Source organism: Anser anser (genome assembly GCF_964211835.1).
Source record: "Anser anser genome assembly, chromosome: 3".
Classification (NCBI taxonomy): domain Eukaryota; kingdom Metazoa; phylum Chordata; class Aves; order Anseriformes; family Anatidae; genus Anser; species Anser anser.
The window spans coordinates 66,888,719-66,901,271 of record NC_139722.1 but is presented as its reverse complement, the minus strand read 5'-3'; the positions used below and the strand labels follow the sequence as shown (position 1 = coordinate 66,901,271).

Genomic DNA, 12,553 nt, shown 5'->3' with positions numbered 1-12,553 from the left:
GTTTCTTCCAGCATCTCTAAGATAACTCTGGAGCTCTTAAAACATCGTTTTGTTTTCTGTACCTCTCTTTGGTGTTACTCTTTGTATGGTTTCAAAGCGACTGCTCTGACCCAACAGAAGGACGGCTGCCACGCTGCTGTGCAACGCGGCTCACTTTCATAGGGGCCTAGGGGTCTGTGCGGATGGCACAGTCAATGTTGCACACAAACTGCCAACACTAAGTTCAGAAAATTGTACTCTTTATCCTGGAAAGGGATCCTGGAGCACGGGAGTTTACACTTTATCGGGGAAAAAAAAATCAAGAGAAGAAACGATGCATGGACAGCGTTGGTTTATAGAAAATAATTAAATCGAAGAAACAATGAAAACGGAAATAAAGTTGAAACTGCACACTTGTGATATCAAATATCAATGCAATCATTTTGCAGCAGATAATATGCATGGCAATTAGAGCTTTTTTACATTATATTATAATAAATTCATAATTCATGCATACAACGAGAGCTTTTGGAAAGGAGAATTTGAATTTAACAAACACTACCACTCATCATCTGAGCAAAGATGGCAAAAGGAATTTCAACATTATTTGTGATCTACAAAATTGAACCATCGTTGCTTTGTGTTGTGCTTCCCTTGCACAGACTGCAGTGCCTTCTGTCTGCTTTAGGGTGTGGCATCTGCCATTGGGGAGGAAAAACTGGCATGTGTTGCCTTTTATAGCAGACTGATTTCATTGTGCTGAGGGCCTCTATTTTATAGCCTCTTACTTCCAATCTTGTAGCCGAGTTGCTGAAACAAATGGAAGGAATAGGAGTGGTATAAACTCTTTGGCTTAAAGCGTCATCTTTTTTTTTTCATTTTTTTTCCCTTTTTTTTTTTTTTTCCTGGGGAAAACATTCGCAAATAAATCTGCGTTAAACTTTGTGGGTTGCTTTCCTGGTCAGAAGAGTTGTGGAGTATGTCAGGAAGTATTGCGAACCTCAGCTGGGGCGCTATCAGTACACGTTGCCGGGTTTTAAATGTATATATTTTTGCTTGAATATAAATGTCTTAAGGTATAAGTGTGTAATTGATTTTTTATTTTATTTGCGAGTACACGTGTAAATAAATACACACAAGTAGACATCTATATTTATATTTGCATATGAAAGACTTCAAAAAATCAACTTAGGTGGTTTAATGTGTATAATTAGCGCGCATTTGAATATCGAAAAGAAGAAAATCCAGGAGAAAATGTCAAAAAGGCTCACTAACAAAGATGTAGTATTCTCTTGGCAAAAGCTGATGAATGATTTGGCATGAATTCATCTTACAGTTCTGTTATTCTCTCTCCTACAAAGATGATATACCCCTTTCCAGCAGTTTGCATAGAATTGCAATTTGTTGTTGTTACAGACTGTAATGACCCTTGGGTATGCACCTGATTCCCCCCACTAGACTTACTCACCATTTTTTTCCCCCACTCTATGTTTTTCCAGTAGCCAGATAACATTTCTGCACTCGCAAAGAGCACCAAAAGAAGACAAATACAACTGTAACAGAAGTGTTATCAAGGTGGACTTGATGAACGCTGAGACTTTCCAAAACTGGCTCCATAATTGAAGTCCGAATATTTCCGACTTTTCAGACAGAAATAAAATTAATAAGCGTTGTAATCACACTGTTCATACATTTATCAGTGATCTTTGTGGGTAATTCAGCATTAGAGCATGAAGCTTCTGCTCTTTAATGTTTCCACAGTGGGCACAATGAAGCCTACCAGCTCATGACGGCGTCGCTCTCGAGATGCCGCATTTTGCTCAACCGTTATTATCGAGTCTCCTATTTAGCCATTTTGAAATTTGAAAGCGTGGTTACCTTTGGCAGAGTGCACAGAAATATTCATCTAAAGCAGCGCATCTTAGCCCCTTGCTATATTGAAAATGTTTGCTAATATCCCGGTCTGCTATCCACGCTCATAGCAGGGTATTTGATCACCCTGATGCTTTCATTAGTTTAACGTAGTGTGTGACTATTACTTTTTGGTATACCGGGGTATCATTTGTAGTAAGATAGCTATAAAAAAAACCCTCCAAGCCGTCCTGAACGATGGCTCAAAAATGTAGGTCATCAGCAACAGCTTTCCATTTGGAGCGAAAGTTATTTGGATGACGTATTTTGATTTTTGTGTGTGTGTGTGTGTGTGCATTGCTGCTCTTTCATGAATGTCCTGTGCACGCTGGAAATCACATTGTTTCGGGAAACAATTACGGGACTGCGGACGCCTCTCTCTCCCGCTGATCTGCGGGGAACATCTTGGGGACGGCCCCGCGTGCGGAGGCGTAATTAGCGCGGATGACCATTAGGCTGGGGGGACAGCTGGACCATGTGGACACAACCGCGAGGATGCGGAATTTGGGTTAAATTTTAGAAACGTCTGCGCACAAAATGGGAAAAAAATTAAAAAAAAAATAGGGGAAAAAAAAAAAAGGGGGAAAGTGCGTTTTTCGGTGAAATAAGGAGCGTTTCCCTGCCGGGGGAAAAGCGACACGCTGGCTGGGGGCTGCAGAGCGGAGCCTCCCCAGGTTTGCCCCTCGGGGCCGCCCGCTCCCGGTGCCCCCCCCCGGTGTCCCCGGGGGCGGCGGCGGCGGGGCGCGGATCCGCGCGGCGCGGGATCCAGTCCGCGTTTTGCGGGTGCGCGGGGCGCGGAGGGGGCGATGGCTGCCGGGGCTCGCCCGCCCGTGCCATGCTGGGCCGGCGCGGCGCGGCCGGGCGTGCGCCTACCCATATCCGGGCTGGGGAGGAAAGGAGGGAAAAAAAAAAAAAAAAAGAGAGAGAGAGAGAGAGAAAAAAAAGTTTCGTTTAAACCCGAACTCGCGCACACACACACGCACAAAAAAAAAAAAACTTTCAGCGTGAAATCGCGGAGCGGGAACGGGCGCGGGGCGCTGTGAGCGGAGCCACGCGTGGCGCTGCCAGGCCCCGCTCCGACCCCGTCCTTCTGAGGGCGGCGGCCCAGTTTTTGTTATTTTTATTTTCCATTTTTTAATTTTTTTTAAAAAACTTTTTATTCTACCCCCCCCCCCCCCCAACCCCCGCCGGCGTGCCGGGCCCCCCAGCCCCGCGATGCCGCGCTGATCATGGCCGCGCAAGTGGCAGCGGCCCCGGCGGGCGCCGCCAAGGGCACGGCGCCGAGCCTGCCCGCCGAGCGCGGGCCGGGGGGCGCCGGCAGCAGCCCCGCGGGGGCTCCCGGGGCTCCCGGCGGCGTGAATAATGTAGAGCAGCGCGTGCCGCACCGCCGGCAGCGGCACGGCGAGCCGCCGGACATGGCCAATAACGCCGCTCCCGCCGCCGGGAACGGGAACGGCTCCGCCGCCGCCGCCTCCGCCTCGGAGCCGGCTGCGAAGGAAGGTGGAAGCTCCTCGGCGCTGCCTCCGCGCTCCTCGCCGCCTTCCTCCTCCTCCTCCTCCTCCTCCAACCCGGGCCCGGCCATGGAGACGGGGCTGCTCCCCAACCACAAGCTGAAGAGCGTCGGAGGCGATCACCCCGCCGCGCCGCCCCAGCACCACCACCACCACCACCACCGTGCCCAGCACCCGCAGCACCATGCCCACCACCACCACCGTGCCCACCACCCGCACCACCACCACCACCAGCACCACCACCACCACCACCGCCCGCCGCAGCAGCAGCAGCAGCAGCAGCAGCAGCAGCTAAATCAATTCCCGCCGCCGCCGCCGCCGCAGCAGCCGCCGCCTCAGCACCATCCCGTGCAGAATAACAACAGCAGCCTCGGCGGCGGCGGCGGCGGCGGCAGCAACAACAACGGCGGTGGCGGTGGCGGCGCTGCTCAGCCCAGTGCAGACATGGAGCAGCAGCAACATGGAGGAAAAGACAGTGTTTTGGGCGCTCAGGCCGAGCCCCCGCAGCAGCCGCAGCAACTGCTGAATAAAGGCGCCGACGAGGAGGAGATGCCCGGCAAAATGGGCGAGCCCATCGGCGGCCGCTACGACCACCCCGGCTTGGGACCCCTGGGCGGACAGCAGCAGCCCCAGCAGCCGCCCCCGAGCGCTGGGAGCGGCGGCGGCGGCGGCCTCGGCGGCGGCGGCGGCGGCGGTGGGAGCGGGGGAGGCGGCGGCGGCCCCTCCGCGGCGGGTGTCTCGGAGTTCAATAGCTATTATGGCAACGCTGCCCCTGCCCCTGCCAGCAGCGCTACGGCGAGCCGCGCCGGGCCTTGCTTTGATCAACATGGCGGACAACAAAGCCCCGGGATGGGGATAATGCACCCCGCGGCGGCCCCCAACAGCATGGACCCCCTGCAGAACTCGCACGAAGGGTACCCCAACAGCCAGTACAACCACTACCCGGCCTACGCCCGCGGCCCCGGCGGCCCCGGCGGCGGCGGCGGCGCGGGCGGCGGCGGCGCGGGAGCCGTGGCGGCGGCGGCAGCGGCGGCGGCCGCCGGGGCAGGCGGCGGAGGAGGCGGCGGCGGAGGAGGCGGCGGCGGAGGCTACGGGGGCTCGGCGGCCGGCTACGGGGTGCTGAGCTCCCCGCGGCAGCCGGGCGGCGGCATGATGATGGGCCCCGGCGGCGGGGCCGGCCTCGGCAAGGCTGCTGCCGGCGCGGCGGCGGCGGCGGCCGGCGGCTTCGCGCGGTTCTCCGGGCAGAACCAGCACCCGTCCGGGGCCACCCCTACCTTGAACCAGCTGCTCACGTCCCCCAGCCCCATGATGCGGAGCTACGGCGGCAGCTACCCCGACTACAGCAGCCCCAGCGCCCCGCCGCCGCCGCAGCCCCAGCCCCAGGCAGCGGCGGCCGCCCCGGGCAGCCAGCAGGCAGCGGCGGGCATGGGCATGGGCAAGGACATGGGCGCCCAGTACGGGGCGGCCAGCCCGGCCTGGGCAGCGGCGCAACAAAGAAATCACCCGGCCATGAGCCCCGGCAGCACCGGGCAGACCATCAGCAGGACGCAGGTAACCGGCCCCCCGCGCTCGATCCGCCGCGGCTCCGTGCCGAGCTCTCAGTTTCTTTATCCCTCACTTTCCTCCCCCCCCTTTTCCCTCTTTCTTTTCTTTCTTTATTTTTTTTTGCTTTCTTTTTCTTTTATTCCCCCCCCCCCCACTCCTGCGGGGCCGAGCCTGCCGCTCGCAGCCTCCCCGGCGCGGGTGAGCGGCGCGCAGCGCACCGCCCCGCCGAGGCTGGAGGGAGGCAGCGGGGAGCCGCTTTCGCCGCCGAAATGGGGCCGTTGGCGAACCCGCTTCAGTATTTTTTTTTCCCTCCACTCCGAAATAGCGATGGACAGGCGCGGGGCCCGGCGGAGGAGCGGCTCGGGACGAGGGGGGGGGAATTTTTGTCAGAGCTCCCGCAGGATGATACTCGTTATCTTCCAGCAGGGCTTTTTTTTTTCTTTCTTTCTTTCTTTTTTTTTTTTTCTGTTGTTGTTTTCCTCCTTTCTCTCCGTGTAGCCTGGTATTTTTTCGTTTATTTATTTATTTTTTCCCCCTCATTTATTTATTTATTTATTGGATTTTTTTATATTTATTTATTTATTTATTTATTTATTTATTTATTTTTGCACGGAACGAGTTGCGCGCTCCCCTAGCACAATTAGTTTCGTCCCCGGCCGGCTCGCCGCGTCGCAAAGCCCACTAAAAGCAGCCGGATCCCCCCTTTTATATATATATATATATATATAATATATTTTTAATTTATTTTTTTTTCCTTTTTTTTTCCCCCCAACCCCCCCATCCCACACCCCTCCTCTCTCTCTCTCTCTGTGTGTGCGCCTGAGTCACCGCGCTCGTGCGGCGCCCCGCCGCCGCGCTCGGCTGCCCCGAAAACCGCCTTTTTCTCCCCAAAACCCCTCGGCAGCCCGAGCCGGGCCTCCCCAAGCCCTGGGCGGCCGGAGCGGGACGCGGACAGGCCGCTGGCGGCCGCTCCCTGTCCCGGGGGGGGGGGCTCCTGCCCCGGGGGGCCGGCGACTTGGGGAGGGAGGGGGGTGGGGGTACCCCGAAGCGGGGTGGGGGGGGCGTCCGAGCGGCCGCCTTGTCCGTGCGGGGGTCGCGGGGAGCCGTGCGCGGCGGCGGCCGGGTGCCGCTGCTCGGCGAGGCCGGGAATTTGAATTGTGGAGGTAAACGGGCCGCAACCGTCTCCAGACAGCTGCCTCCGAGCTGACACCCGATCTGCCGCCTGATTGGCTCCCCGCTCGCCAGTGGGCACTTGGCGCCGCCGATGTAAATAGCAGCGCCCGCGCCCGCGCCCGCGCCCCGCTGACGGGACGGGGCCTGACGGGACGGGGACGGGCCCCGCTGGCCGGGCCCCGCCGGTCCCCCCCCCCTCCGCCGGTCCCCTCCCCGCGGTCCCCCTCCGGGTGTGACGGAGCCGGGGGGGCCTCAAGCCGTGCCCTTCGAAAACCGATTTGTAACGTCGCGGGCTGTGGATGTTACGCAAGGGGCTAGGTTTCTGTGTAAGCCAGCAGAAATACCGTCCCCAACGTTGACTTCGCTTGTGTGAGCTCGGTGCCTAACCGAACGCAACCTCGTCCGCACGTAGCTGCGGCCCCGGAGTGAGAAAACAGCACGTATTGCACGAGGAAGGCGAAAAGGAGCCGTCCTGTCAGGCACCGCGTCTCCGGAGAACCCAGATAGTTAGGGGGGAGCGGGACGGAACCGTGGCCACGGCGCTGCAAGAAGCACCCGGAGCTGTTGATCTCGTTGTTCTTATACACAAGCCTGAGATTACGCTTGAATTCTCAGTAGGAGAGTGAGTCGTGTTAAATGGAGTAGGGCATTAGAATTTTATGGCTTGCTTTTCCCTTCAACGAGATCTTTCTGTTAAATCTTTCAATAGCTTTTAGCAGTGGGGACTAGCAGGAGCAAACGCAGGTGGACGCTTTTGGGGTCCTCAGACAGCTGGATCTTTCTATAAAGTATGTTCTTCAGTGAGCAAAACCTGGAGAAAACGTTGGATGATATCACAACTGGTGTATTAATCCTAAAAAATAATCATAGAAACCTTGGACAGGCTGCCTGTGTGTCTTTGCCTACTTCCAACGGAGCACTCCTGTCATGTTTTATAGATTTTATTCCACTTCCGTATTATTTCTTCCAGGGAAGTATGATTTTTTTTTTGTGAATGTTGATTTTTACCTTTTTAAAATTTGCAATGATAAATGGGGTCACTGGAAGCCATCAGATAACAAGGCTTCATGTGCATACCCTTTCATAATTAATCCAAAAAATTCTGCATTGTTTGCTTGCTTTTAAACACAGGTAGTTCACAATTCGTGCCTTTGAAAGCTGGGAAAATTGTAGTCCGATAGAGATGGCACATGCTACTTCAGAGTGCTATTTCTCATGGCAGAAATTGTTAAAAGTATTTTATTTTTATTGGCGTGAGAGTAAATTCATTATGTCCTCAGTATGACCCTTAGAAATGCTTTCTTGTATTTATGGGTTTATGTCCTCTCTCACAGGTTTTTTTGTTGTTGTTTTTTTTGTGTGTGTATTTTTTTTCTGTGGTACCGTAAGAAATAGGATGCAGCCTAGAAAGAACAGTCTTGCAAGGGCACTATTCTGTGACGTTTTTACTTTTATTTTTTTCCTCAAAATAATTGTAATAAAGGCAACTCATCAGCGTTCTTTATAATAAGATTTTTCCATCTAAGTAGTAAGCGGTCGAGATAAGATTTTCTTAGATTTTAATTAATGTTTTTAATGTAGAAAATGGGTTGTATAAAATAAAAAATAAATACTTGCTGTTAGCTTACAGAACACAATTATTTCTGTACATTGTCTTTTGTTTTTAATTCCCAAGTGGCCACCTCCAGGTATGTTGTAGCAGTAAGTAGAGAAATTGATTGCTTTTTGAAAGAGTGAGAGGGAATATTCAGTCCAGCGTTCGAACGTAAGGCTTCTCTCTTTTTTTTTTTTTGATAATCACCTGTGCGTATGCTGTGTATATGTGTATACACACATTAGAATACACTCACTTGTCATGTGTCTTTGCAAAGCAGATGATGATTGGCCCCACGCCTATAGAAACTATTGTGCTGTGAACAGAAAAAAAAAGGGGGGGGGGGGGGACTGTCAGTAGGCTACAGCATCCGAGATACTTGCTCAGGAAATTCTTGCCTCAGCGTGGGCAATTTTTGTAAATGTTCAGGACTGTGGCGTCCCACTCTGCGCTGAATTCTGTGTTTGTCCAGCCTTTTAAATTATTTAAGGAAATTTTGCTTCAGTTTCATTTAGTGTCCTTACCCAGCAGCGAGATGAGATCTGTAAGCTCGAAAATGAGGCCTCTTGTTTCCGAAGAAACACACGTTTTCAAAGCAGATGGATCTTGCTCATGCTGATATGTTGATGCGATTGTGGAGGAGTTTTGTGATGCTAGTACAGTACCTTGTCACTCAGTTATTTTGATTATCGACGAATTCCTTGGCAGTGTACAAATACTGAACGTCCTGAGGCTCCTTTTCTTCCACGGCTCCGATTTGCGCTGCAGCAGCTTAACACGTTAGGTGGCCTATCTGTGCGCTGTACGTACCTCTTTCTCCTTTGTGCACGTGCGTAAGGTTTACGAACACCTTACACAGAGAGAGAGAACTTGGGTCTTTCCGGGAGCACCCACGGAACACAGGGTGCTGACCTGGTGTTAGAAAAAAATCCGTCGAGCTGCTCTCAGTCTGTGTGCGTGTGGATCAGTCGTCTGTTTTGCAACAGAGAAACTCGGAGTGTGCCCCATTCTGCAGCTTTTTGTGCCGAATAGGTTGCCTTTACCGGGAGTTCTGGCTAAGTTGGGGCTGCGGAGGCCCAACCTGTGTCTGAAGGCCATTAAACAGCTGTTAGTGTGGCAAATAGATTCTTGATGTCTCAGCGGGAGAATAAAATACATTTTTCCCTGTGCGTTTTCGAATAAACAGCCTACTATTCACATAGCTTCTATTTAGAAGCTGCAAATAGCAGTATTCTCAGTTAGTAGCATCTATATATATATTATGACTATGTATTTGACACTTTGTGGTTTGGTGTTCAGTTATTGGTTTCTGTAGCATTGCTTATGTGCCTACATGTTGAACAGCAGGACCCTGTCTGCAGGGTACAGCAAAGGAGGAGAGATGCAGACCCCGTCCGCTGTCTTACCACCTCCATCGTGTTACAGTTCCACCAGCGAGTAGTCAATTAGCATCTTTCTGGCATTCTGATCCAAATCTGGGGGGAGGAAGCACTAATGCATTAATCTGTCACTAAATTTTCTAGTCACATGTGTGACACAAAATTTTTGAAATTACTGAGTACGGTCTGTTGGGTGATGCTGTTTCCTTCTGAAATAGTATCTTAACTTAAAACGAGGTGAAATTCATGCCATGAAAACAAGCTTTAGCTACTGATAGATCTGTTTCTTTCTCACATTTGTGTCTCAAATATTTCATCATCGGTATTTTGAGATTCCCATTGCTAGCATGAGGACGGCAGTAGTTTATTTATCATTATGTCCTTAAGATTGTACCTGTGTCCTAGCGAGTTACATTTCATTACTTTTTCAAAATGTGCCATTTATCAGGAGGCTTTGAAGATTCTCTGTGGATATGTAAAGCAGTGTTGCCTCACTTGCTGTGCATGCACGCTCAAGGCTTCAGAATTTCAGTAGCATGTGTTTGTGGTAGGCTAGCTAGCTGGAATGTATTTTAGAATTGTGATTATTAAGGTACTTGGGAAAAAAAAAACTTTTTCTTTCAATTTTGGGGCTATTTGCATAGTGCTAAATACATGTTTTGGTAGGATTGAATGAGGACTTTAATTAGACTTAAATTAAAAGTATACCTTAGTGGTTTTCGAATTTGTTTTGAAAACTGGTAATAGAAAAGTGGTATCAAGCAGCATTGTTCCTGTATTGCAGAGAAAAGCAAATAAATTTAAAACGTGAAAACCTTGTGGAGCCAATCGTATTGGAGTAAAATTTACTTTAGAGAAGCCTTGCCTGTTATTAAATGTAAATATTATATTTTGGTAAAGCCGAAGGGTTTCTGTACATCAGGTGCACATTTTGGTGTTCTGATCATGAGGCTACCTTCTGAATTTCTCTGATACATTCCTGTTACCCGGTCGTACGCGTTCGCACTCTTGTTTTACACGCAAATGCTCACGTGCTGGCACAGTGCTGCGGCGGTTGAGTTGCTGGTGGGCCAGAGGATTGCTTTTGTTTTTCTTCCAGTTCTGGGACTGTGGCATTTAGTGGCCAGCGGGAACACGTTACCTCTGGAAAGGCCACATCCACCCAGGATGGTATTCTGCAGCCGTCGAGGAATCCTTAGGGATCAAATTATCCCGAGATACCTTTGTAATTTGCGAACAGCGCATTTTGGGGACGGTGGACGAGTGATGCTCCCAGACCTACTTCTAGATAACTTTGCTCTCTCACAGCAGTGTTTGCGCCGCACAGAATCCCGTCCGCGTTCCTGGCACTGCAGCCCGCCACGGTTCCCTCTGTTGTGCAGGGTGGGGACACAGCCACGTAACGCGTACCTGCAGGCAGGCATGCCTTGGCACAACTGGAAGCGCGCTTCTCTCGGGGATAAATACGGCCTCGGTGCCATAAACATTAGCTTTTGAATAAATCCAGTCTTACTGTGATTGCATTGTGCTCTGGGAGAATGTGAGTGTTACAGGCATCCATTTACTTTCTCTGTTCAGGCAGCTGAAAAGGCAAGTGGCTGAATGAAACGAGGGATTTGTCTGTTGTGGCAGCGCAGCATAGGCGCCCTTTAAACCAAAGGCACCGTCACCTGAAATTCAAGTATTCCTCGCGCCGTTTTATGATTATGTACTCAGAGTCATCCATATAAAGCCACTGGGTTTCTCGCAGAAATTAAGCTCTGAGGAGAACTGGGCTGAACAAGTGTCCAGGAGCTCAGCTGGTGCTGCAGAGCGTGCTTCCTGATGACTGTGGTGTAAGGAGTGCAAGTACATGCTGGGGGGTGCGGGGGGCGTGCGCAGACTTCCCTTGCCACCAAGTCCCGTCGTTTTATCTGGCAGACAAATGGTCTTCATTTTTTAAAGTGGGCAAATTTGATCCAGAACACAGCAAGGCGTAATGAACACAAAGCACAAGAAAATTACAAGCGACTTTTCAGTTTAGAGCCGCACTTTATCATAGGCGCTGCCTATATTCCTACTGGGAAAATGACGAGAAGCTGAGTCAAGGTGTCCTTCTGTCCCAGGCTGTGTACCTTTCTCTTTTTAAAGAGAAATCCTGCTAATGGTGTCTGTGGAAAAAGCTTGGAGGAATCTGGTTTCAGTTTCAATGCTTTCTGGTGGGGGGTAACAGCAAGCATCAGTCTTACACCCCTTTGACTCTGAACTTTGAGAAGAGACATTTTTTTGTGTGTGTACAAATCACAGTTACTGTATCTTGCTTAAAGATTGCTTTTCAGATGAGAATTGTTCTTGTAGCGAGTATAAAGTACCTTTTAGCAAGCCCTGTATTCCCTATATAGCTTCGTCTGAAGGCACCTGCAACTATTTAGAAAATTGTCTGATGTAAGATCATTATCCTGATGCTATTATCAAAATGTTTCGTTTATATGTTTATTAAAACCGATGCGGAATCTGTGTAAAAGTTTTCAGCATGCATGGTTTGAAAGAGTGCTGATATATAGTGCATTTATGCTCCAAGTGCGGTGGGAATGTTAATTCTCTAATAACCACCAAGCCAAGTTGTGAGGCTGCTGAATTTCTGAATGGGCAGCAGCTCATCTGTGGGTGCACAGCAGAGTTTGGTGGTTCTGCAGCGTGTGCGAGGAATTGCTTTCAGTACAGAGCTATCAGCGTTTGATCTGCTTTCATATCACTGCTTGCATTTGAGTCATGGTGAGCCTGGTAAATCTGTCAGGAGGACTGAGCATGTTTAGAGGTGTGTAATCTATTTATTCCTTTCCTTTCTTCAATTTCAACAACTATTAGTTAATCTTTCGCACCTGGGCTTGCCAAATTGCCCAACGGTGTTCTGCCTTTAAGAGTTCGCTGCTGGCCTGGCTCTACCCTGCTTTGTAGCCCTCTCGGGTTCCCAAAGGCATGGGGTTTAGGCTGGTGAGCTGGCGGTTGTTTGTGGAGATGCTTCTGGGAGCCGCAGGCCCTCTCACCCTCCTGCCTGTGGGGCTGTATCCCTGGTTTCCCCATGGCCTCCCCCTGCCATCCCCATTGGCCTTTTTCTGACTACTAGAGCTGCTGGTGAGGGGGAAGGAGTTTTCTGCTATTTTCTTCTGCTGTTAAAAAATAAATTAGGTATACGTGGGGTTTTTGATTGTTACTTCTTTCCTTTAGCATGTTTGCTCAGAAAACAAACAAACAAAAAAAAACAAACAAGAAGTTTAGGAAAATTCTCATGTAAAACTACTAGTAGGAGCTTGTAAGCTGTTACTTTAGACTGTTACACTTTTTCCTTGAGAGCTTTCCTTGGAATTTATTTTAGGTGTCTGCTTACTGAAAAATAATTCTGTAGCAGGTTATTGTTGAATGACAGTGGGTTTTTATTTTACCTATATTAGCTACAAAATGGTTTATACTCTGTGAAGTTA

The 12,553-nt window shown here is 50.4% G+C and overlaps 1 protein-coding gene across 6 annotated transcripts in view; it reads left to right on the top strand.

The window, feature by feature from the left end:
• The first annotated feature begins 1,819 nt into the window (after positions 1 to 1,819).
• ARID1B (AT-rich interaction domain 1B) overlaps positions 1,820 to 12,553 on the top strand; it is a 327,483-nt gene continuing 316,749 nt past the window's right edge. For 2 of the 6 annotated variants that reach the window (XM_083829044.1, XM_083829042.1), the window contains exon 1: positions 1,821 to 4,952. In XM_083829044.1, coding sequence (XP_083685170.1) covers positions 3,120 to 4,952 — 1,833 coding nt within the window. In that variant the 5' untranslated portion in view covers positions 1,821 to 3,119. Of the gene's footprint in view, positions 4,953 to 12,553 lie in introns of all 6 variants that reach the window. The other 4 variants (XM_083829046.1, XM_083829047.1, XM_083829045.1 and 1 more) reach the window with 4 other exon arrangements.